Here is a 26920-nt window from a genome sequence, read left to right as displayed (position 1 = left end):
AAGTGTCTGGACTCAGGATCAGGTTCATGTTCAAGCTTTGCTTACTTTATATGTATCCCTGTGGCCATTTTACGGAAACATCATCAGGAAATAAGTACATGCTGTGGCAGATTCCAATTTTCATATGCCTTTCCGGTGAAAAAGTTTCACTTCAATGGGCGACGGCTTTAAGGATTTAAGCACTTCTGTGGAAGACTGTTAAGAACTTTGTTTAAATATTGAATGTGGTGTGTGGATGCAAATGGCATTGCGAGTTGGTTAGGTGGTTAAAGTGCTGAAGGGTTGTGTGGCATGATGCTTGGAGTGTGGCACGAAGTGACTGTGATTCAGTTTCAGCTCATTCTAGGCTGTTGATTATGTCATGTGGCAATTTTAAATAAGTTTTCTTATATACATTAAACATTTATGACCTTTTATAATTCCCAGCTGGTTGTAACACTAATTGAGTTTTGCCACTGTCTGGCTTTTATAAAGGAAGCAACTCTAAAGTGCAAACAAAGCAACAGGAGAACCCAATGACATGGCAGACTGGCAATCATCTATTCAGTATGGGTGGAGCTAATGCATTTAATTAAATTAATTTGGAGTGCATTCCATCAGGGCAACACTGTACTGTAACTTTATAGTTGCCCCTTCCCCTTGTTGCTACCTACAACTTCAATTGCTGACAATTTGTCACATTTACGCTTCGATTCGAACCGCTTTGGTCTACTGAACACCCATAAATCAACGCTGACGGCAACAGCAACGTGACGTCATTTATACAAGAACAAACAATAAAGAAAATCAGACAAAATAAGAAGAAAAGTAAACACACACCGTAGATGTCTTACAGGACAATTTCAACATGTTTACTTGGCTGACGTCGCCGTCGGCTTTCATTCAACCTTATGACCCCAATTGATGTTGCAAGTTCTTGTGGCACAATTGTCGACGTGACAGCGTGTAAAATCGTTTAGTTCTCATTCGACAATCAATAAGCAAACATCAAAGTTATATATACATATACATATGCATGACTTCAATTAAAGGCATAGCTTAAATCACCAGACCTTATTACGCATACGACCCGTATGCACAGCTCTAACTATAAACTAAATCAAGACAAGTCATATCAAATATTTATAGAGCAATTAAATACTAACACATACTCGTATAATGAACATTAAATATGGGCGCGTGATTCGTGAAGTGAATTATAAATTGTGCTGAATGAATATGTAAGATAAGTGAAAGACTTTGCTAAAGGTAAAAAGAAACAAAAGGATCAAAAAAAAACTATTGAGTGAGGAGAAACTTAATCTGCAACCACTGTAAAGTTTTTGTTCATTTTTTCCATTACATTTACATTTGTTGCCTGCACAATTCTTAAAAAATATTCTTTTTTGAAGTGTAAAAAAAAAAATATAAAAGAAAACAGAAAACAGAAAAAGTATATTAACTTAAAAGCAGAAAGGGGCTATAATTCAACTCATCAAAAAAAATCAAGAGCATTCCGAGCAAAATATTTACGTTATTGTCATCTCTAATTGCCGTGTAGGAATTTTAAGGCCGAAGGCGCTGAGCAGTTTCTTTGTAAGCACACGGTAAATGCTTGGCAAATTTTAAATTCCCCATGAGCGAAATTTAATGCAGGCATTTGACTGGCATCGCCAGCAGCAACAGCAGCAACAAGAACACCAGCAACAATAACGCCAGCAACAGCAGCAGCGAATGTCCTTCAACAGAATACGTTAACGTTCTTTGCCATGCCCTCCTGCGGGCAGACAATGTGTACCAGAGTGTGGGAGTGTTGAAGGCCATATTAAAGTTGGCCCAGGTGTAGTTTGTTTGCGTTTGATTTGCGCTTTTTGTGGCGCTTCTCAGTTTACCTTTTAATCTGCTGGCGGCATTAAAAATGCATATGCCACGATTATTACTCATACGTCACATGTTACACGGCCATTTGTTATTTATGAATAAGCATGATGTACTTCAGGTTAATCCTGCACAGCTTGCTGAGGTCTGTGACTTTAATGCTTTTGCTGAATTGCCCAAACTTACTACCAAAGCTATCAATTGACAATGACCGACCTTCTTGCCGCAACATGACAGCCACAAATTGCGGCAATTAACAATTAACCGTTGATCCATGTCCTGTCTACGTAATAAGCTCTTAGACACTATGTACACTATTCAACATAAAAGCGTTACTCGGCATTGCCTAACTTATTTGTACGGAAAGTTTCGTTTCTAGAAATTCAACCTTCACCACTTTGTCAAAGAGCGTAAAAAAACCTTTGAAAAAGTATTCAACAAAGCTCTTGAATACAGCTATAATTTTTATATTTTATATTTTTATATTTACAGTTTACCATTAAGGTATATATTATAATATTTAATTAAATTTTCGTCATACCAAATTAAATTAAAAGTTCCTTTGTTGTGCAGTGTAGCTCAGGCTACTTCTATAAGACCCTGCGTGGCGCCGAAGAATCTACAGCTTATACATGTAGAACCGCATTGCCTGGCTGCTGTGCGGGAGCTTTGGCTCAAAGCGCAAAAGCTTTTACTCAAAGTCCAAAATCTTCTATTGGCTGCCGCTCAGAATTTCCGTTCAGTTTTCAAAACGACGTCGACGACGCAAAGTCGACAATAGCGTCGCGCAATCCACAAAAAAATAAATAAATTAAAATAATACAACAAAAATATCAAAAACCAAAGTTTTGTAGAGCTAATAAAGTGTTGTTTTTGGGTGCGTATCATGATTTCTGTAATTGTTGTTGTAATTGTCGTATCTGTTTAGTGCGTAATCAGAATCCGGTTTTCACACTAAAACAAAATGAACGAATTCTGAAAAAACCTTCAACAAATTAACCATAGACAAAACAATAAATGCGATTTGTTTACATGTATTGTTTGTGTTGTTTGAAGAACGAAAGAAAACTAGAACTTGATAAAAATAAACATTTTGTATTCCATATTTGCAACTTTGTAAGCACGTATTATCGTACTACTTATATGTTTACCACATATAAGAATTTTAGATATTCATATATTTTTGTGAGTGTGTGTGAATGTTTGTGAATTTCAAATGAAAAACATTTTGTACGTGCTCAGCTATAAATACATTTAAAGATATGCAGATTGTAGACACACACAAATACATAATTTATTAACAACTCCAATTGAAAAAGGTCAACTATTTAATGATATTTGAAAATTTCTATAGTGTAAATGGCTAAAAAATAAAAAAGAAGAAGCCGGTAGCAACCCTATAAAAGACAAATTAATATGTAAAATTCATTTGCAACAACAGCTGGGCAATTTGTCAATTTGCCTGTAAGTCTGGCGAAAGCTAGATTTATGTTAATTTAAATCTAACAATAAATATGTATATAAACAAATGTGTGCAAATTTTGTTAAATGTGTAAAATCTCCACCACCGTGTTAATAAATGTATCAAACTTATATTGAATAACTACTGAATAATTGTAATCAAAACAATCATAATTATCGTAACCGCAGCATGTTCTAGGAATTTTTTAATGACTCAAAAAATAGTTGGCAATTCCATATTCATACCCCTATTTGAACACTTCATAGCAAAATTTTTTTTTTAAACATTACCATTTGTTGCTCATGTTAAATTTCACGTATTTCAATATTTTGTTTATTATTTACAATTTTCATTTTTAGAGCACACAAAACACAAGCAGCTGTAACAGCATATAAACAACAAACAAACACTGAGACGAACGCAACAATAACAACAACAAAAGATGAGGTGATGTAACAATTAAACAATTTTTTATTCTATTTTATTTTATTATTTACACATATATAAGCTTGCACATGGCCAACGGGGCGCCCCTATACCATATAGAAATAGTACATATAAATACTACAACAACATCAATCTGCCGACTACGTCATTCTATAAAAAAGCAAAACGTACTATATGAGTTAGAAATACAGAGAGACAGAACGAGAGAGAAAGAGAGGCAGAAACAACGAATTCATATGAGAATAGCTGTTAAGTGAGTTCAAGTTCTTGGCTTAGCAATGTGATGCCAATTGAAGGTAGACAGCGTAAAAGTTATGTCAGACTTGTTCTCTTTTACTGTCTCTCTTTCGTTTTTTGTCCCTCTCACACTCACTCTTCTATTTGTTATTTTGAATGCCAATCAACAGGTTCTTAGAGACCTAGTTAAATTTCCACAATCTCAGGGAGAAGTCTCCATGACAAATGTACCTAGTACATGAGCAAATTCATAAATATACGGAAATTAGCAAAGCTTAGTAACAACAACAATGGATTCCTCTGAGCTGGTCTTATACTACCCACTTTCCCTTCCGACCCCCTTTAGCTGAGCCCATTATTACATCCTTAGGACAAAAGCTCACTTCAACTTTATGAAATAACAATGAAAAAGTTGATTCAATAGCATAAAAGTTGTTCTAGAAACGTTTAAATCATGGAATGAGTGGCTCTATACCAAAAGAACTCACTCAAAACAAACGACTGTAAAGGCGTGGCAGCTGTAACATAATAGGGAAAGGAATTAAAACATGAGCAAAATAATATTTTTAAAGAAAAGGCAGAGGTTGATGATGAAGGCAGTAACGATGGCAACCGCGACGGGGATGTAAACAATTTGTAAATTTACCCAAGAGCTTTAAATTATAGATGAGTATAGAAGAGCCCGGTTTCTTGGCAAATTGAAACACTGCGAACTTATTGTACACTCCCATTAACATTATACACCTGTTCTTTAGAAATTTGTAAGACAACAAAAATTAGAAAAAAACAAAAATAAATAGAATCGTATTTTTAAGTATGCAGAAAACTTAATGCCCTTAAAATTCAATCTTATCCCAGATTGAAGTAATTGGCTACTAATAGAAACACTTTACTCAATTTTCAACAGCCTGATGTTAATTGATAGTAATATTTTTCTAGTAACGACTAGTCATCCTAGTCAACATTTAACAAGCAATACAAATAATAAATAATTCTTTGCGCTCTTCCAAAATTCATCACAACATTGACGTGCTCTCTGTAAGGGTATTAAGACTAAAACACAACACAGTAAATATACCCGATAAAACTGAATTATAGATGCTAACTTGCGTTGAGCTCAACAGGTGTTTGTTGTTGTTGGCACTTGTAGGAATCTGAAAGTATGTCAATTTTGGCTGGCCCACACGACGTATGAGTAATAGGTAAAGCATATAAAAGAAATTGCTCGTTGGATAAGCTCACAAAATGGCAAAAAGTGAATATAAAAACAAATGACGCCGGCAAACTTTACTTTTACTGCACAGTCTATAAAACTTTGAGGCATCTTATTTCGAACGTAGCAAAGTGACATCATCGACCAGCAGAATGCCGGGCCGAGCCAAGCCGAGGCTCTCTATGCTAATGAATCAGCTGCCGTATGCGTAATATAGCTAAAAAATTTTACGTTCAAAAAATTATAATAAAAATGTTTTACTTGTTTTGTTTTTTCCTGCAGTGATAACAGCTCATTGGGTTCCAGTGCGCCGTTGGCAGACTTTGTTGTGCCACCGGACACAGACGAGGAGGTGCCCATTGTGCCACTCGCTGAGCTACCCAAAATGAGTGAAGTGCCACCAACAACTCCCACGCCGGAGGGCACACCACCTGGGTCAACACCTTCGACGACTAATGGAACCACAAGTGTGTCAAAACCCCGCACCAATGATGAAGACAGCATCTTCTCGGTTATCTATTCAGTGGGCAAAAAGATTGCCATTGTGGGCTCCATTTATCTGGTCGGCTATATGGGCTGGTCTGTAGCATGGCTTATAGCTCCAGTTATTCTGTCAGTAGCACGCGATCAGATGGCCAAGACATCTGCGAAGAAGCGCGACATTGCCAAGGCATCAGCTCTGGCCTCCGAGAAGGATGTGATACTGGCCCGCATCGATGAGCTGCCCGCCTGGGTATATTTCCCGGATGTGGAGCGTGCTGAGTGGTTGAATAAGGTGAGCAACTGTTAGTCATGCTTGAGCCAGAGCTTACAGTTCTCATCTCTTACAGATATTGAAACAAGTGTGGCCCAATGCAAACCATTTTGCTCGCAACTTGGTCAAGGAGACAATTGAGCCAAATGTGGCCCTGGCTTTATCGCAATACAAGATGAACGGTTTTCGCTTCGATCGTATTATTTTGGGCACCATTCCACCCCGGATTGGTGGTGTAAAGATCTACGATAAGAATGTGGACCGCAACGAGATCATAATGGACTTGGATTTATTCTACGCCAGCGACTGCGATATTAACTTCTATTTGGGTGGCATGAAGGGTGGCATTAAGGATTTCCAAATCCATGGCTGGGTTCGGGTTGTGATGAAGCCACTGATACGTTCCATGCCACTGGTGGGCGGCCTTCAGATCTTTTTCCTGAACAATCCCAATATTGACTTTAATCTGGTGGGAGTCATTGACTTTATGGACATACCTGGTCTGTCCGATCTGTTGCGTCGCATCATTGTGGAACAGATTGGCAATGTGATGGTGTTGCCCAACAAGTTACCTATTTCCCTCAGCGAGGAAGTCTCAGCGGTGTCACTCAAAATGCCCGAGCCAGAGGTGAGTCTTCTAACTTACTAATTTCAAGGAAACTTTAATTATTCACACTTTTTTATAGGGTCTATTGCGAATTCATGTCGTGGAGGCCAAGAATCTGATGAAGAAGGACATCAGTATGCTGGGCAAGGGCAAGTCCGATCCGTATGCCATTATCAATGTGGGCGCCCAGGAGTTCAGGACTCAGATAATTGATAACAATGTTAATCCCAAGTGGGATTATTGGTGCGAGGTGCGTTTGCTCATTGCTATAAAACTTCAGACACATTGTTTGCTTTTTTGTAGTCTGTTGTTGCCGTTGATTGCTGCATGCTACAAAACTCGAACACACACACACACACACACACAAAACGAACCATTTATGTTTATACCGTAGAGTTTGCTACCTTTATCTTTATCTTTTCATTTCATTTTAATTTTCATGCATATTTCTTGAAATTATGTACTCGTATTTTGTTTGTGCGTCTCGCGCCTTCAATTAGGCGCCAGTTTTTATTGAAATGGGTCAATGGGTCGACTTACATTTGATGGATTCGGATGATTCCAAGAAAGACGAGAGCCTCGGCAGGTAAGCTATGTATTTCTATCTATGTATCTTGGGGATATTCTTATACACAATGAATTGCTCCCCTATCCAAAGCTCCTCTATCCCTCGCCGCGTATGTGAGTAACACTCGTATGTGTATTGATTATTTGTTAAACTAAAGATAATTGTGCCTGCTTGCATGTTTTAGATCTAACTCCTTTAAAGGATTATATGTTCTATGCTATTTTCTCGATCTCTATCTCTATTTCTGTATTTGTATCTCTCTCTCTCACGACACACACTTGTTTTTCTAGGCGAGTATTTTTACCACCATTAACCACTTGATTGGTTTTTCATTGTGGGACTATGACCAAAGTATGCCAGGCGTACAGGCTGATGATCTATTGGGCAGGTTGTATTGCGGCATGAAACTGCATTCTTCTTTAACTTCTTTTCTTACTGCATTTGAGTTCTTGTTGTTGCGCTGCCTTACTAACCAAATACTGACCAAAAACAGCCAACTGAAGTACTTGTGATCTCGACAAGTTTCAATCAAAATTTATTAGATCAAACGCTTAGTCAAATTCGGGAGTGTTCTATAAATTTCTACAAAAAAAAAACCAAAAATGAAGAGTCTTTTTAAATAATTAAAACCAAAATTTTGAGAAATAGAATTCAGTGAAATTCATCGTTAAACTAAATAAAAATACATAAAAAAAACTTAAAATTTTATTTATTGCAAAAAATATAAAAATAATTAATAAATAACTGCTGTAGTTCGAAAAAATAAAAATGTATGGCTCAAAAGTAACTGTCATCCAAATATGTAATGATTTGTGGAACACTTCTGGTTAGAACTTTTTGAAATGAGGAAATATTATAAATATCTACGGATATACGTTGCATTTTTCTTAGGAATTTAGCATTTATTTTCTTTAAGTTTGTTTTTATTGCATAATACTTTTAGTATACCCGTATTTTATTAGGTTATACCTGTAGAAATTATGATTATTTCGAAAAACTGTGATTCAAGTAAATTAGTCACAGCTAATGACTCGTTCTAAGCTCACAATTGATATTGAATAGAAAAGGCTTTAGTTCCAATCGCCACTCTTATAAAAACTGACCGTTGAAACAAAACACAAACCAACTAATACGTATTACTAACTTTGTTGCATGCCGAGACACACACAAACGCATAAACACACTTACAAGCAGCTGGAGCACCCTGTACTGAACACTGCATGCAAAAAAATGTAGTGTAGATTATTTAAAATCGAATAAATCCTATAATAATAATACAAATGTACAATACGTAATAAACATTTTGTAGAGTTGCCAAGCCCGTTTTGAAAACTAACAGTGTTAATATAATATCTTCCATATTGCCATATTAATGTTGCCTGAACGGATAAGGCTGTGGTTGAGGTCTCACAACGCGCCATACTGGTGCTTAGGCTCTTTGATTGGGACCGTACAAGTGATGACGAGTCACTCGGCAGGTTAGGCAATCCAATCGATAACACATGAGTATTCGATCAACACAACCAAATCTTTACTTTATCTACTCAAACCCGAACTCTTCAAAAGCTCACACTGTACTCAAAATACCTGAAACTCCAGTTTTGGCCTGAAACCCGCTTAAGACACTTAAATATAATCTTTTCTTACAATAAACATGATCGTTACTTGATACTAAATGCTATATTTATAACCCTTAGAGCTTCAATCGATATATCCAGCGTGATCAAGAAGGGTGTTCTCGATACTGTAAGTAATATGTTAAGTGATACCTGATCCATTAATAGTAATGTCTCTATGTTTTTACAGTGGCTTACGCTTGAGGAGGCCAAGCACGGCGATCTGCATGTGCGCCTGCAATGGTATAAACTGACCGCCAATCCCAATGATCTGCAGCAGATCCTGTTGGAAACCCAACTGCTGCGTGTGACCACCATGAGCTCCGCTGTGCTCAGCGTTTTCATTGACTCCGCCAGGCATCTGAAGGTTAGTATTCAGTCTTCTGATAATCCATTCTGATAATTTTATAAATCTGTAAGTATTACTTGCAATCTCTGATATAATCTAATAATCGAAACATTTACAGCAAGCACGTTCCCACTCCAAGCCCGATCCGTACCTGGTGTGCAGCGTTAATAAGCAGAAGAAGCAAACTGCAATGATACTACGCGATGATTCACCTGTATGGGAGCAGGGATTTACCTTCCTAGTCACGAATCCCGATAACGAGTGTCTGAACATTAAGATCTATGACCAGAAAACAGGCAATGACATCGGCCAATACACTTACACCCTCAGCACTCTCCTCAAGCAGTTCAACATGGAAGTTATACAGCAGCCCTTCCAGCTGCAAAAATCTGGACCCGAATCGAAGTTATATATGTCATTATCTCTGCGCATCTTGAAGGCTGGTGAGATTGACAAGGAGTCTGATACCCTTGAACAAGTGGCAGCCCTGGCACGCAGCAGTTCCGTAAAGACGCCTGATGCCACTGTTGTGGCCCCTCAAGCAGTGAAGGTCAGTCGGGTCATCAAGTCGTTTCCGTCTTTGATATCTGACGCTAAACTCTTCTTTTCAGGATACCCAAGCGAGCAACAAACGCCTGTCCGCAGAGGCTCCCATTGCCGAAGAGAAACCTGTTAAAGTAGCACCGGCTATTCCAGCATCCGCATCGCTGGAGAAACCGATCAGCGAGGTGGTCAGCACAGTGCTGACCCATCGTATGCCCGAATCGACATCAACGGCTGGAGAACACGGTCTGGGACGCATTCAGCTCTCTATAATCTACTCGGCACAACGGCAGAAGCTCGATGTTACCATTCACAAGATAATGCATATACCTCTGCGTGATCCCAGCAACATACCAGATCCATATGTCAAACTGTATTTGCTACCTGGACGCAGCAAGGATTCAAAGCGCAAAACGAGCATTGTCAAGGACAACTGCAATCCGACTTACGATGCAACCTTTGACTACCTAATTTCTATTGCCGAGCTGAGGCACACGGAGCTCGAGGTTACGGTCTGCACACAAAAGGGTTTTCTGTCCAGCGGCAGTCCCATCATTGGCATGGTGAGTAACAGAGTAAAATCATCCCCTAACTAGGGTTATGATTACCTGAGGGTTGCTGCCGTTGCCTTGTAATTCCCAAGTTGTTATTTGGTTTGAGTGCAATATAAATAGTATAAATCCGTTCTAAGTCCTCGTTCTTGCTTCGGCAGAACATATACTAAAATTGGAACGATACAGAGAAGATTAGCATGGCCCCTGCGCAAGGATGACACGCAAAATCGTGAAGCGTTCCACATTTTTTTGCAATCATTTATAACGCCTATTTTTATTTTCTTTCAGCTCAAGATATCATTGGATGACAGTGATATTACAGCGCCCGGTGGATTGAAGAGCTGGTTTGATCTGCAGCCAGAGATTAAGCACGAGTGAAGCTAAGAAATGGGAAATATGCGACTCTGAATCTCAAAACAGCACAATCAACTAACACTAAACACTTTTTTAAAAACTGCAATCATTTTTTTGTATTTGTTATGTGTAAAAATCGTATTTATACTCGTAATTTCCATTAAGAAACAATGGTTGGATTTTTAAGTCGAAAATCAAAACTCTATTAGTCGTGCCTCTAAATCTTAACTCTTGATTATAGTCAAATAAAGCGAACAATTTGTGTTTTCAACTTTATATGTATATAGCAATTATTTTGTCTAATTCGAAAAATTTCTGATCTACATCAATATTGTGATCATTCATAAAAAAAATCACCACGATTGTTTATAATTTTAAATTTGTATCAAATGAATTATTAATTGCAATGTTATTGGTTAATTTTTCTTACCGAAACCCAGTGTAAGCGGTGTACAGAATTTACTCCACACTGCTTACAATAGCATGTTCATCAACCATTATAGAATGAATCATAGATGGCGCTATCAGCGTTTTACTATTTTACTGACTTCTTTGTAATTCTCAAGTTGTTATTCATAGGGTGCTTAGCTTAAATACTAGAAATTTCAAAATACATTCGTTCTTGCTTCGGCAGAACATATACTAAAATTGGAACGATACAGAGAAGATTAGCATGGCCCCTGCGCAAGGATGACACGCAAAATCGTGAAGCGTTCCACATTTTTTTGCCGTATGCGGTATATACTAGTATTTAGTGCAAATAAATAAAATAAAACAGCCGAGTCGATGGAGCCATGTCCGTTTGTCTATCTGTTCGTATGTTTGTACGCGTCGATTTTAGAGACCATAAGAGCTAGAGACTTCAAACTTGGTATGTAGGTTCCTGAATACAATACGCAGATCAAGTTTGTTTTTATTTTTTGATCGGACCACTATATCATATAGCTGCCATAGGAACGATACGTCGAAAATGAAGTTTTAGTTTGAAAAATTATTTTGTTTGTTGAGATATCTTAACCAAACTGATAGAATGTGCATCTGGGTTGGTACTATTATCCTGACCAAATTTGGTTCAAATCGGCCCACTATATCATATAGCTGCAATAGAGACGCTCAATCGATAATTATGTCTTAGTATGAAAAAGTTTTATTGCTGTTTTCAAATTATATTAAAGGACTATTAACATGCCCAAAGCTCACGGCATCGAAATAAAGGCGCCCACATTAAAATATAATTTTAATTAATAATTGAGACAAAAGACAAAGTTTTATTTGTATATGTATGTATATTTAAAATTAATTGGAGTTTGAATTGTTGTCATTTAAATTAATTAGCTAACTTTAAACACTTAAATAAACGTGCGTGCATTATTCATTTTAATATGTATTTATACTCTTTTTATCTGTATAATTGTTTGTGTATAATCGTAAATATTATATTAATTACTCGTATTTCGAATTAAAATCACTCAAAAAATGTGCTGCTCTTTTGATTTTACGATCAACTTTATATCGCTTACATTCTAGAGTGAACGATGACGACACACAGTACACGACATTTATAGCTAATAATTGTAATAAAAGTCTAATAAGGAGCAGAAGTTTTAGGAGTAGACCAACAAATACAACGGCGACAAAGAGATCAAAATGCTGTTCATATTTGGAAAGCGGCCACCGTCACAACTCGTATGTAATATTATTCATATGATCGCGTGTTTTTCGAGCCTTAAACGGCGCCGCAAAATGCTCATAGTCATATGCAGTATCCCCGTTGTAGGAGGAACACCGACGTAATCGATGATGTTGCACAAAAGAGCTGCTATACGGTGCCTGGTTGCCGTGCCCGGCGCCAAAGCAACGCATTGCCGCACAGAGTAGAGAACACCAGCGCCACGACGAAAAGGTATAGAAACGACGAGAGTTACATCCATTGTTGCTTTTATTCGATAGCAAATGCTGACGACTGTGATGCAAATAGGGATTGTAATTGGATCGAAAGCTGCTGTCGCTACTGTGTCCGCTGTCGTCGCTACTGCTGCCGCTCCGGCGCAATCCCAAACGAAACAGATTGCCATTGTTGTGCGCCGCATTGGCAAAGTCCTCAAAATCCAAATGCGATTCGTATTCAAAGTCACGATCAATCGAAACGGCGGGCGTTATGATCATAAATTGACTATATTTACGGCTCTGATGATTTTGGTGATTTTGACGCTGATTATTGCCACGTTGATTGGCAATTGAATTGAGCAGCGTTTGATTTGTGTCCACCGAGGAGTAACTATTGCTGTTCGATATCGGTGACATGTCATTGTTGTTGTTATTGTTGCTGTTGATGTTGCCGTTAGTGTTATTATTACTATTATAGCTATGGTTGTTGTTATTGTGCGTAAAGACGCCCGCTGGTGTTGGCTGCGTGGTGGTTACCACCGGCGTCGATTGCTGCGGCTGATAATGTTGATATTGCAACTGCAGCGGCAGCTGATGTTGGTGTTGAGGCTGATGATGTTGCCGCTGTTGTTGCTGGTTCGTTTTGGCGTGCTTATGCCGCCGCTTGGCAACTGGAGCTGTGGCTGTGGCTGGAACTTGAACTTGAACTGGAGCTATAGCAATTGCTATAGCTGGCGCTGGAGCTGAGGTCTGTTGTGGTTGCGGTGCTGGCGATGTTGTTGTAGGCGTCGAGCCAACCGAGGGCATCCATCATCTTGTTTCCTCGGCGCCGCTGTTACTATCATCGGGCTTGACGATTTGGTAGGTTATCAAGTACTCTGGATAAGACTGCAAAAGCCATGAAACAACATTAACACATACTCAAAGTCAGTTTAAAGGACTCTCACCTGTTCACCCCGATAGACAACGTATTCTGCAAAGTGCAGGCCGCCTGCCGATGGACGACCGATGACCGAGTGATGTCCTGGCGGTGCATGCGCCATCTTCATGGCGCTATATTGCAAAAATGATTTACCCAGCGCAACGCGACACAGCAGCAATTGTCTGTGACAGAAAAAGTCAAGTAAAGAATATTTATATTGCTTGCAGCATATTTTACCTGGGACAGACATAGCAGGATTTATCCTTGTGCGATGGGCAACCAATGCCGCCGCCAATGCCATACACATACTGATTGCTCTTGGAGCTGTGCTCCGCAAAGTAAATGCCTGCACCGAACATGCCACCAATGTAGGCGTGACGCTCATCAAATCCGCGCTGCACAATCGCATTGATAAATGGGCTACCATGGAAGAGCATACGCTCATTTGACTGCAAATAATTCTCTTCGGCAATTTCCTGACGGCGATGGGCGTAACGCTCCCACAACTTACGATTCTGTACCTTTTGTACCTGCAAATGGACAACCATTAGAATGATGTATAATGATTTAATGCTTCTCGCTTACCCGCACTACGTTGTAGCGTGTAAAGTAGCCTCCGGCCTGGCCATTGTCACGATGTTCGCGTATTGTGGCCTGCATTTCCTCCTCGACGGCGACAAACTCCTTGTCATCCTGCAGTAGATCGACCAGAAGTGTGCACAGATTCACATTGTTGCCAATGCCTGGGGATTTCATAAGTGTTAACGATAATTTAAGTCATTTTTATACTCCGTGCCGACAGTTAATTCAATAAAGGTTCAAGATCTTACCTGTTGTTGCGCGCAGCTGGGCAATGCCCTTGAGTATCTTGTGTCGAAAGCCGTAGGCGGACACGCCCACCTGCTTGAGATCATCATGGCCCATCTCGGCCAGTATGTCGAGTGTGATCTGCTCCCGCTCGAAGAGCTCTATCAAATGATGCAGCTGTTGGCTGCTCAGGAAACCCGAAACATTTGTAATTGACTCCGGATCGGTTAGCAGCTCCTCACTGCCTGTATTCTCAGCGCCATTCGCCTCCGCTCCTTGGGCAGGACTGATGCGTGTGGCGCAGCTGTTCAGTGGCAATGGCACCGGCACACTTAGTGTCATAGAAGCACCCGATGGTAGCAACACTGTCTCCGTGGTGGGCGACAACATTGCCGCTGAGGCCGCTGCAGCAGCAGCTGCTGTCGACGAGCATGTTGCAGCTGCATTTGCGGTGCTACAACCTGCATCTGGTGCGGGAGAGTTGCCACTTAAAGATTGCGTAGAAGCTCTAAGCGCCTGTTGGCTGAGCGATGTGGCCATTGCATCCTGTAACAGGCATTTAACATCATCGGCCGTGGCTAACTCAATAGGTGTCTGGCCCTCCTGGTTCTTCATATACGCATCGGCACCATGGGCTAGCAACAGGGAACAAAGCTGGGTGCGTCCCTTCTGGGCGGCCTCATGCAACGGAGTGAAGCCCCATTTGTCGGTCGCATTGACCACCGTCTTGTGCTTGATCAGCAGCGCAGCAATATCTAAATGCCCATAGGAGCTGGCATTGTGCAATGGTATGAGTCCACCCTTATCCTGGGCATTGACATCGGCGCCATTTTCCAGCAAATATTCGGCACATTCAAAGTTATTGTATCCGGCGGCCAAATGCAGCGGCGTCGAGTTGCGTCCATTCAAATCGCGGCAGTTGATCGTTTCTGGTGTGACCAGGCGTTGCACCCGCGCCAAGTTGCCCTTTTTGGCGGCATCTAGCAGTGCTGAGGGGCCACGCAGTAGTTCGGCGACATCATGATCTGAGTCCTTGACAAGATCAGCTGGCGTCGCACCATCACGATTCTTCTTCATGGGATCAGCGCCATGCTTCAGCAGCAGCTTGCAAATGTCATACTTGCCCTTGGCCGCAGCCTCATGAAGCGGAGTAAACTTCCACAGATCGGAGACATTTACATTGGCGCCGTGCTTGACGAGCAGTTCGGTTACCTCGTAGTGGCCATAGGAGCAGGCATTATGCAGTGGCACCAGGCCACCCTTATCTGCGGCATATACCTCTGCTCCGTGCTCCAGCAGAAATTGCACGACAGGCACACGATTGAAACCGGCAGCAAAGTGCAACGGCGTCGAGTGACGTCCATCTAGATCCCGACAATTGACTGTATGTGGATTGTTAAGCACAATGCGACGCACTGCATCCAAATCACCAGCCTTGGCCGCTTCCAGCAAGTTTGTCTCGCTGTCTGGCGGATTCTTGAGTAGCTTTAGCACATTATCCGATGCCAGCTGAGCTGCAGTTAAGCCCTCCAATGAGATAATATTGCTGTCCACCGCATAGGAGAGCAACAATCTCACCGCCTGCTCATCCCGCGCACAACGATGCAGCGCCGTCTGGCCAAGACTATCCAATGCATTGACCTTGGCGCCCAGTTTAAGCAGAGCGTCCATGGCGTCATAGTGCAGCAACTCGGCGGCCAAATGCAGTGGCGTCAGGAAGGTCTTGTTCTTCTCATTGAGGAGGGCTCCCTTGCGTGTCAACAGCTCCACCAACTGCTTCCGTTTGCCATCCTGACAGACCACGGCCAAATGCAGAGGCGTATCACCCGTATAAGGATGCACAAAGTTAACTATTTCGGCACAGACGAGCTTCTTCACACGCGATAGATCGCACTTTCGACAAGCGTCCATCAGGCAATGTCCCTTGTATTCAACTGAAAAGATCAGAGAACATTAAACTATATTTCTTAAATATAAATTTTAAAATATATATATATATATATAAAAATTAAATTTTTTATCTGGATACTTTAATTAAAATAATCGGAATTTTCTTATTTATAAATAGATTTTTTCAAAACTATCATTTTTTTTGGATCCCTGATAAAAATTATAATTCAATTATTAATTCGAATTTATTTTTAAATATTGATCACAAGTTAAAGTAAAAAATAATTTGTATAATATGAAATGAAAAATAAAAATGTATCCTCCATTTTATACGTTAGTTTAATTAAACTTAAACTTAACTTAAAAGGATTGTCTACTCACAGGCAATGCGTTCACGCAGCTCTCGCGTTGGTGCCGCATCGATGGCCGACTTGTTGTGGCAGTTGAGGAGCGTGGGATCAGCGCCGCGACTGAGCAACAGGCTACACACCTCGACACGACTTTTGGAGGCGGCCTCGTGCAGCGGCGTGAAGGCCCACAGATCGTTGGCATTGACATTGGCGCCGGCCTGAATCAGCAATTTGGTGACATCGAAGTGGCCGTAGGAGCAGGCATTATGCAGCGGCACCAGGCCACCCTTATCCTTGGCATGCACGTCAGCTCCGTTGGCTAGCAGTATTTCAACGATGCCAATGCGATTGTAGCCGGCGGCTAAATGCAATGGAGTCGAGCGACGTCCGTCGCTGGCATGACAATTGACATTGAGGGGCGTGAGGAGGGCAAGCAGCCGATCCTCGGCTCCTGAACGGGCAGCCTCCAGCAGCTCATCCTTGCGATACTCGCCGGTCAGCACCGGACGTGTCGCATCGTCCGCCAACTCCAGAGGTGTCTTCTGCTCCGAATTGCGAATGGTATGATTCGCTCCATGCTGCAGCAGCGCCAGACAAACATCCACCTTACCCTTGCTGGCCGCCTCATGGAGCGGTGTATAGTTCCAGTTGTCGGTGGTATTTGGACTGGCTCCGGCTTTAAGCAGCAAACGCACCACCTCCGCATGCCCAAAAGAACAGCAGTTGTGCAGAGGATGCAGGCCACCCTCGTCGCAGGCCTGTATGGAGGCGCCGCTGTTCAACAGAAACTCGACCACCTCCCGCCGTCCATAACCTGTGTAGATGAGAGGGCAGAAGAAGAAAAGTGTTAGTGTTGGATTCAATGCTAATAATGACATGACAGCAAGCCCTAAAAGTGGCTCACATGTTTAGTTATCTGTTCTTGCTGTTTCTTTACCGTGTTGTTCGGTGAAAGGGCGGGGGGTGTTGGGGACTTTGGAGGGACCTTCAATGCTTTGGGGTCTAACATAAATTTCCGGCAGTCGGCACCTTGCAGCATTTTATTGGTTCTAATAACAGTCGACTGACCTTGTTGGCATCATTAATCTACGTCTATGTATGTTATTGTTTGGGCAACAAAAGCAAACAATCTTTCAGATAAAACAATGACAATCAGCCAACAGCTAAGGAAAGCTGTCAACACACCCCTGACATATTTATTATCACTTTCTATTTGATCTATTTAACATGTTTCGAATCTGAATATATGTTAGGAACAAACAGAACTAAAGTATACTTTAATTAACTTTTATATTCATTATTAAAATTCATTTTAGAAAAAAATAATAACATTCAGTCCTGAAAAAAAATGTATATACATTTCATACTATTTTTGAGTTTGACTATCTATAATTTTATTTTACTTTAATTTTGAAAAAGTGGAAAAATAGTAAAAAAAAAAATATCGTAAATTAGATTGGACTTTGGAATAAGTTTGTTAAATTATTTTAAGCGCATACAAAATCAAGGCAAAGTGGAAAACAATTGAGGAAATAATATAATTTTATTGCAAAAAATTTAAACCTAAAGTCGTAATGAATTTTGAACCACTTAGTTCTTCATATTTTTTTAATTTATATATTTAATTAACGTTTTTAATAACCCAATTTAAATTGCACATACATAGCTAAATGAATATTAAGAGTGATTAATGATTAAAATTTATCTCTTTACCTCCAAGCCGAAAATGAATATATTTCAAAAACTATATAATTAGTTATTGAAAATCTCAAACATACTTTTAATTGCAAGTCGTTTTCTTCTATTATGTGTAAATAAAGCAGTTGAAAATAATTGAGAACTGTATCGAAATTGGCTTAATGGACTCTTCCCCGAAGTCTTTTTACGAAATCAATGCAAACATTTTTTTAGTTTGCCGTTCACTTTTGGTTAAGCAATTACGAAAGTTGCGTGAAAATTAATAGAATGGAAAATATTATTAGCTACTTGTTGAGCAATTGAATGTGCATTGCTTATAATAGTTTTTATCTGCTCAAAATTGCTTAAACAATAAAGCTAAAAACTTGGCTAGTACCAGTACTTTAAAAATAATAATAATGTTGAAGGTTAATTATTTCAACAGATGTTAGTTGAAATGTTTTACATATGATTGCCTTGATATGTATAATGTCTCGCGAAAACTTTAACTATATCAGTAAATACGTGCTGGAAATATTTATCAAGTTTCTTATCGCTAAGATAAATAAAAAAGCTGGACAAATGAGAGATAACAGATAATTAAACCATTTGATGTATGTGTAGTAAGTACAAGTATGTGAATTCTTTAGGGGTGCAAAGCTGCATTGATATTTATGGAAACGTGCTGCAATTTTCAACAGGTGCTGGAAGGTGAAGGGGGCAGAGAAGAGGGAGGGGGAGGAGTCGGGTGCTAGCAACAAGGTGAAAACTCAGTCAATAACAACAATAGCAGTAGCAATGGCAAAAGCAGACCTCTTGGAGATCTCACTTTTTTGTTCAGAACGTGACAAAAGACATGACAAAATAGATGGCAAACCAGTTTTTTAGAGAGACAGTAAAGACAGTAAAAAACAAGAAACAAAATACAATTGAACAACAAAAACTGTGCATGAATCATAGACGACAAAAAAGCCACACAAATTGATATGCAAAGGGCGTGAAACCTGCGAGTGCCCCCAGTCAAAAGCAGTCAAAATGTATTTTTTAATTAGATAAGGAGTTGGGGGAGTGCTCAGCGTTGGCAGTTGGGCGTGACAGTCGCAACAGTCGCGACAGTCAAAGCAAAAAGTGAAATTTGTAATTGAACTTTATTTGGGGCTGTCGAAATTTTGTTGTTGCTTCTCTTCATGTTTATGGCGAAGTGCAGACAAGGCCAGTCAAAACAGAAAATCAGAAAATAGATGCAAATATTGTTGTCAAAGACGTCAGCAGGATGCAAACGCAGCAGTCGGTGCCCCCTTCGGCACCCCTCATCTGTCACTTGGTCGATGCTGACCAGGGTGAATATTTAAAATAGAAAACATGTTGGAAATGCAACACATAGTCGAGGGTCGCGGGTTCCGGAAACAAACCAACTAGAAAAGTAGGTCAACTCTCGACGCCATCATTCGAACGAGTGTCCGACCGAGTGGCGAGTGAGTCGACCCTCATGGCGACTGCTCCTACCCAACCCAGCTCAGCCCAGCTCAGTTCAGCTCAGTCTGAGACCCAAGCAACAATGACGCTCGTCACACACCCAGCGGTAAGTAGATCAAGGCCAGAACGAATGCATATATGACTGTGTATCTATGTGATTGTGTAAGGAGGGGTGAACAGAGGAGTGGGTTGCAAGCGAGTCCTTCAACCTTTGTGAGACACACACACACACACTCACCGTTGCTGAGAATGGGGATTGTAATGATGATAGGATAAATGTATGTATAGTTAGTGACTTACCCGCTGCAAAATGCAATGGAGTCGATTTGCGTCCTGCTGTGTCGCGCGCATTAACCGTTTGTGGCGTTATCAGCTTCTTCACTTTGGCTATTTCACCTGTTTTACAGGCCTCAAAGAGCTCACGCAACGGATCGTTGGCCATGACCGTATCGAGATTAACATTTAGTATAGCGCGACTGCGACTGGCCATTGTGTTATTTGTTGTTGTTGTTACTACTGTTGTTGTGGTTGCTGCTGCTGTAGATGTTGCCCCCTTCACTTTGCCTTTGTACTGCTCCACTTTTCAAATTTGTTTTGTTTACACGCACGCACACAGACAACAGCAACGACTGAGGAGCAGCTGTCGCCGCGCCCCAAAAATCGGCCACAAAATCTACGTTATATATCTGCACCTAAACAGATGCTAATCTAGTTTAACTAACTCGAGTTCATGTTTATGCAGCTGTGAAACATTTGCTGGCCATTTTTGCTGCTCCACACTCACTTACTCACACACACAAACACATGCACATGCACATTAAGACGGGCGATGTGGAAACTCTTGGCCTAGGAAGCAACAATTGCTGGAGTTGCCCCGCAGCTAACTCAGATACACAACATATACTGTTTATCGCACAAATAGAATGCACTAAAATCAATATAAATGTGCGAAAACTTTTTTCTTGAGAGCCACTGCTGCTGCTGCTGCGCTCGCTACTTGCAGTTGTTTGTTTTCGTTCAGCTCGCGAATAAGAGGAAATTGGATCTATCACAATGAAATTACGGGGGGGGATTGGTGCTAATTTTTTATGATCCGAGGGTTGCCCATCCGGTACAAGTTTCCGATCTGGCTCGATTTTTTGTACTTAATTTTTTTAGCTATTTTATAGCTAGATCTGGCTATTTTCAGAAATCACTTGCTAGAAAATTTAAAAATTGCTATTAGTATTAAATCTGGCTATTTTAAGTATATAATCAGCTTAGTTTTGCTATTAATGTTTTTGGTAAAACTGTGCAAAAGTGCCTACAATAACAAACTTAGTTGCTTTCCAGACAGAAACATCTATTATTTCCCCTAAAAAATTGCAGCACTCGTGTGGAATGCTACCACCCGGTGCAAGGGCTGCCACCATTCAAAATTTCCCGATCCGGCAACTTGTACCATTTTAATCGAATTGCAAATTTGGTTGCACCTAAGAAAAATCACAAAATTCTGAAATTTTCTTAATTATTCAAGAAAGAATTTATTACATTTTTGCAGGATTTTTGTTAGAATTCTTTTGATTTTTACCATCTGATATCTGATATATTTTTGGTATAAGACACGCGCAGTTTTAATATTTTAGTAAAATATGTGTGATAGTAAAAATGGAAATAAAGGAAGGAACTCTTCTTTTTTTCATGTCCATAGTAATTTTTACCGGTGGACGCAATTTCTGTGGACATTTTCATTGTATGAAATTACAGCTAGAACTTTGGAAATTTTTTTAGGATTTTGTTGAACTTTATCAAGAATTTAATAATTAATTATACAACTTTTCAGTGGGGTGACGAACTTCAAACCTTTATAAAAATTGTTACCTTTTTATCTTATTTATAATAAAAATGGTTGAAGTAAATATATTCTTGACTCAAAATTAAAGAATAAAATCAATATATTTTTGGATTTAAATTGCGCGCCGGAACAATCACAGATTGCGACGAACTAATCGAATTAAATAGCAGTACCATCCCTGGCATAGCTATGAGTTACAACCCTGTTAGGGGTATCGAGTACAAGTGCATGCCAACAACAATGCGCGCATTGTGCATTTGTTTTTCGCTTAAAAACCCATAAAATATACAAATTGCACGTGCAAAACAGGAACAATAAGCTTGAAAAGCACACGTACATGTGAATAAAAATGTGCGCGTCGAAACGTTAGTATTAATAAGCGAATGCAAACAAAAAGTGAATCAGAACACGAATGCACACACACTTACGCGACACACATGCACAAACCAGCACACATGTACATACACCAGCAACCCGCGGCACCCGCGCGCTCTGAAACCAGAAATAAGTGCAAGTGAAGCAGCAACAACGGCCACAAACAAACAAACAGCAGCAGCAGCAATTGGTAAAAGCTGCAACAAAGCAGAAAGAAAGGGAACAAAGCGCGACAAGCGACAGCAACGAGAACGACAACGACAACAACAAGCAAAAGTGGAAGTGCAGCTCCACCCCCAATTTGGTGTTGCAGTGGCGGCAGCAGCAACAATAACGACAACAGCAGTCTCGCCATGGCGCTGCTCTAGCAACGATAAAAAAACAACAATAACACCAACCGCACGCTTCGCTGCCCTCGCGACAATTCAGACTTCGACGTCGTTGCGCTGCGTTTAAAATCATTAGCCTCCAATTTAGTAGTTATTTTCTGGCAGCGGCAGCAAGAGCAACAAGAAGCAAATCGAAATCAAAACATTTATTTAATTTATTTGTTCTTCTGTTCAAAATGGAACTCAAAGTTTGGGTGGAAGGCATACAGCGTATTGTGTGCGGTGTGACTGTAAATACAACCTGCCAGGTGCGCATATTGATTTTTAACGCTTTTTATTAACCAATTGTCATATGTACATATCTTATCCTGCTATGTGTTCTTATTGCAGGATGTGGTGTTTGCCTTGGCCCACGCAACGGGCAAAGTGGGTCGATTTACGTTGATCGAACGTTGGCGCAATAATGAGCGACACTTGGCCCCCAACGAAAATCCAATGAAGCTGCTACTTAAATGGGGCGAGTATGCAAATGATGTGCAGTTTATATTGCAGCGTTCCGAGAACAAACAGCAGGCAGCCCAACAACAGCAGCAACAACCACAGGCACAGTCACAACCACAGCAGCAGATTAACAACAATTATGCTGTCATGACGAAAAAACCACTGGGACCTAGCAACAACAACAACAACAATGAGAGCAAATTGCCACCTCCCACATTGCAAAAGCAAAAGTCCAGCGTGGAGCTGAGCTATCGTACAAAGGAGCTGAAGAAAAGTTTTGGGTGTGTAAAAGCAACAAAGTATTCATTATAACTAATTGTTGAAATTGTTGTAATACTGTGTGTGTGATTTTACAGCGGATACGATGCTAAACAATTCGATAATATTGGCATAGTCAAAGGCATTCCACAACAACATCAGCAGTTGCAGCTGCAGCAGCAGACGCAGTCAAGCAAAGTGGCTCCGCTAGTGCCCAAGCATGAGAAATCTTTATCGAATCCATTGGAAATGAGTAGTAGCAGCAGTGCCAGTTGCAATGCGGCCGCTTTAAATGACTACAACGATTTATACAACAACAATAGCAACAGCAATGGTAACAACAATACCAATCAGCACATCTACAGTCAGCTGAGCAAATCCAGCAGTGAGCTTCGTCGCGCCAGTCCAAATGAAATATGCTACAACAGCAACAATGGTAGCCACAACAACAACAGCAATAGTAACAGCAGCAATGAGCATTTATGCGACATTTATGCCAATAGCAACATCAGCAACAATATTACTAACAACAACAACAACTCTCCAGAATTATACAAGCAAACACCAACGATTTCATCAAATGGAGCACTGGTGCCACCACCATATCGCGATCCACCTCCTCCACGTAACAGTCCCATGTGCCAGACACAACGCTTGCCACTTAGCAGCAATGCTGAGACCATATCCAATGCATCCTCTTCAACCAATCCATTTCTCAGCGACTACGATCAACATAACATTAATAACAACAATAATAATAATAATAACAATAGCGGCAACAACAGCGTTAATCAGTGCATGGATGAGGGCGAAAGCATGTTCCAGACGACGCAATATAATGATCTGTTACAGCTAATCAAGTTTCAGCGCGAGAAAATCACAGCACAGCAATTGGAACTGCAAAAGGTACAACATTTAAAATTACAGGCCAAATAGCAACTAATTATAACATTAATTATTTGTAGTTTGATACGGAAATCGTTTACCTAGAAAGTAGGGAGCGGGATCATGCGCATGAATTGGAGGCCATATCACGCGAAATATCCAAGGCAGATCAAATCTTTCGTCAAGGCAGCGAACAGTTGCAAACCCTCCAATATGTGGAAGAGGAAAATGAACTGGTTAAGCAGCAGGAGAAGACACTCAAATCGGAAATTGCACTGTTGCGCTCCAAACTGGCCAACTGTGAAACGGAACTACTGCAGTGTAAGAACAAAATGAGATTGCTGATGGACGACATCGAACTGGAGCAGCAACAGCAGAGCAACCGGTGAGCTTGAAACGCTTTAGTTATTGCTGATTGTTATAATCATTTGATTTCATTTCATTGTCATACTGACAGACAAACTGTGGAGCGTGATTTTTTGATGGAAATGGAACGCATTCAAAGCGATATCGATCAGGCGTTGCACAATACAGACTCATCCAACAAAACAGCCGATAGTCTAAAAAAAGAGCTAGTCATGATTGAGCATGCTATTGCGGACAAAAAGCGACAAGTGGAGCAACTTGTGAACGAAATGAAGGAAGTGAATTTGCAAAGTCTTACCGTAACTACCACTGAGGAAATTAAACATTTGCTGGAAGGACCTAATAAACAGGGCAGCAGTCGCCGCATCATTGGCTCACCGCGTCAACTGGAAACGGCAGTGCCAACCAGCAAAAATCCACATGGCGTTTGGGTTTAAGCAAAACATTAAAAAGCAACGAAGTATTTTTCTAAAAAAAAATTTAACTCTATAAACAATCTTGGGGAACAAAGACGAGGAAATGATTTACATATCTTGAATGCATAGAGTAGCAAAATAGAAATCGCAGATTGATGTGTACTTAAAAATATATTTTAATTTTCAAACACAGAAGTTTACAACGACACACGAATGCATATTTTATTCTTCCAAAATACCTAATGGATCTCTCGAGCAATGTTACAAATTTATATACACCTTCACACATTCTACTTTTATTAACAAACTAGTGCAGAACTTTTTTTAGATCTAATATTATTCACTTGACTAGTTAAATTTTGATATTATAGGTATCAAATATAAATCACAAAATCATTCCACAAATTTTTTCATAACTTTTTTGTACTTATATTGTGTGCTTTATCAATTAATTTTAACTTAAATATGCAAAATTATAACATACTTTTTGTTTCTAGTCTATAAAAATATTTTAAATCATCATTCACAATGCGCCATTAGTTGTTAAATGAAACGTAAATTGTTGCAATAATTGAATATTATAAAACTAAAAATGCCTTTTTATACATTTAAGTTGTGCTGTTAGTGATTATTTTCCACACTCCACATTAATTATAACATACTTTTTGAATAGTAATAACTATTAATAATTACATCTATTATATTATAACTATTGTACTTAGCACTTAGCGCAGCTTTAGCAAAAAATATTTAGCAGTGCTTTGTTGAAAATGTTTTAAATGTGTTTAGAAAACACTAAACAATAGAATTCAATTGCAAATAATGTTAAACAGTTAGTTCTTATGCATATTTTGTAGCTTTTATTGCAAAATGCAGCAAAAAAAAAAGACAGTCGCTTCTTTTTAGTAATATTTTGATAATTAATAATTAAGCGAAACATAGCAAACATTTTTTTGCTTAGGGCTAAGCAACAGCAATATATATATGTTTACTATATTCATATATACAATAACTATTTAATTAACTAAAAGAAACATTTTTAGAACAAATTCTAATTGCATTATATTCTATTAGCTAATAAAAAATGCATTTCTAATGTTTTTTCTCTGAAAACTAAAAATTTTGTCGAGTTTTAAAACTAAAATAATCTAACCACTCAAATGAAAGGCTGTGGTATGTGGTATGAGCCCGAACTCTGTTGCCAAAGTTCTTACCACAAATCGTACGAATGCGTCGCGACGGTCACCCAAGGACGAGCAAGACACGAAGCGTGAACTTCGCTGCAGCAGTTAAACAAAATCAGCAACAATTGTTCTTGTGAGTTTCAGTTGGCCGACGTGCATGGACTTGGTTAGTCCTGTCTTGACTTGTCTTCTTTTGTCAGTCTCACACATTTAAACAAGTTTTCAGTGTCGCGCGCGCGTTTTCTGTGCGTTTTAAAACGCTCTTCAAGATTGCATTGCCTACTTTTGTGGGCACTGACAATATTTGCCGCACAATTGACTTGAGGTCTCGCTTTTTGTCCTTGTTCTCGGCTATCGCTCCCTATCGCGTTGACACAATCTGTAAATGTGCGTTTGTCTTGGTCAAGAGAATTAAAGTGCTAAAAGCAAGCAGAGAATAAGAATATCCCAACAAAAAAAATATTACGTTTTTACGACAGTTTTCCACACCAAATGCTGTCCTATTGTGATGATTGAGATAATGAGCCACTGTTTTGGCATACATTCCACAGAATGTGTGCCGTCGACGACCTTTTGCGGAAATTATAATACGTCTGTGTGCCCCGCGTCTTGCGCTTATTGAAAGGACAGAAACATTAACTTGTGTATTTGTGACAATTACTTGAATTTAATCAACCAACATTAAAAGCCTTAAACAGACACTTGATAAGGATCACAGGCAGCGCTGTTCAAGTCAAGAAATTTCTATTTAATGTAATTTTAAAATGATTTGAAATAACTTAAAATCTAAATTTAAATTAAATTTAATTTAGTCGATTTTTGATTTCCTTTTCTCTAAAATTGAGTAAAGAATTGATTAAAAATCGATATAAAAGAGAAGAATATATAACAAACAAGATAAAAATGAAGTCTTTAAGGACGCGTTTTCGAATGAAAAATATTTATAAGCCTCTGAGTCAAATCTTTGTATAATTGCTTGAATAGCATTGTTAGTTGTAACTATTATCATTTTCAAGCCATCATTATTAGCTCAATGAAGTGTGAAACTTAAGCTAAAAGTCAATGAGTCAGCGCATTGTGAGCCTGTGGGCGTGGCCAAGTCTCCGCTGGGTTCTTCCGTCCAAATAATGAACTCCGCCCAGAAAATGCCTCAACAGCGACAGTTAACTAATTAAACACTTTCATACCAACGGGACTCCACC

General features: G+C 39.6%; 3 protein-coding genes and 2 non-coding genes across 6 annotated transcripts; 4 read left to right on the top strand and 1 right to left on the bottom strand.

Annotated features, from left to right (window-relative positions):
• Positions 1–2587: 2587 nt before the first annotated feature.
• On the top strand, positions 2588–10843 carry LOC117790706 (extended synaptotagmin-2). Of its 2 annotated transcripts, XM_034630240.1 has the most exons (11): positions 2588–2734; positions 3679–3766; positions 5499–5991; positions 6047–6598; positions 6657–6827; positions 7436–7533; positions 8843–8891; positions 8952–9128; positions 9229–9660; positions 9722–10216; positions 10496–10843. In XM_034630240.1, the coding sequence occupies exons 2-11, from the start codon at positions 3762–3764 to the stop codon at positions 10583–10585; spliced, it is 2562 nt and encodes an 853-aa protein (XP_034486131.1). In that variant the 5' UTR covers positions 2588–2734; positions 3679–3761; the 3' UTR covers positions 10586–10843. The 2 variants fall into 2 exon arrangements, with proteins under 2 accessions (XP_034486131.1, XP_034486132.1); XM_034630241.1 differs by lacking the exons at positions 2588–2734; positions 3679–3766; positions 7436–7533 and adding exons at positions 5180–5205; positions 7078–7163.
• On the top strand, positions 10350–10456 carry LOC117793080. The gene has a single exon (XR_004618222.1). It is a non-coding gene; the product is annotated as a U6 spliceosomal RNA (small nuclear RNA).
• Positions 10844–11179: 336 nt separating the features above from the next.
• Positions 11180–11286, top strand: LOC117793078. The gene has a single exon (XR_004618220.1). It is a non-coding gene; the product is annotated as a U6 spliceosomal RNA (small nuclear RNA).
• A 658-nt stretch (positions 11287–11944) lies between these two features.
• Positions 11945–20593, bottom strand: LOC117791496 (poly [ADP-ribose] polymerase tankyrase). Its single transcript, XM_034631268.1, is given in 7 exon segments — positions 11945–13336; positions 13396–13552; positions 13608–13900; positions 13956–14113; positions 14201–16111; positions 16449–17231; positions 19871–20593. Coding segments are annotated over 7 exon segments (4590 nt in total). The 5' UTR covers positions 20061–20593; the 3' UTR covers positions 11945–12238.
• Positions 20594–21601: 1008 nt separating this feature from the next.
• LOC117791466 (myb-like protein AA) lies at positions 21602–24939 on the top strand. The gene is made up of 5 exons (XM_034631226.1): positions 21602–22416; positions 22499–22890; positions 22966–23773; positions 23833–24137; positions 24210–24939. The coding sequence occupies exons 1-5, from the start codon at positions 22345–22347 to the stop codon at positions 24553–24555; spliced, it is 1923 nt and encodes a 640-aa protein (XP_034487117.1). The 5' UTR covers positions 21602–22344; the 3' UTR covers positions 24556–24939.
• Positions 24940–26920: the final 1981 nt, after the last annotated feature.

Source organism: Drosophila innubila (assembly GCF_004354385.1).
Source record: "Drosophila innubila isolate TH190305 chromosome 3R unlocalized genomic scaffold, UK_Dinn_1.0 2_E_3R, whole genome shotgun sequence".
In the NCBI taxonomy this organism is placed as follows: domain Eukaryota; kingdom Metazoa; phylum Arthropoda; class Insecta; order Diptera; family Drosophilidae; genus Drosophila; species Drosophila innubila.
This window is presented reverse-complemented; position numbering and strand designations above follow the sequence as displayed.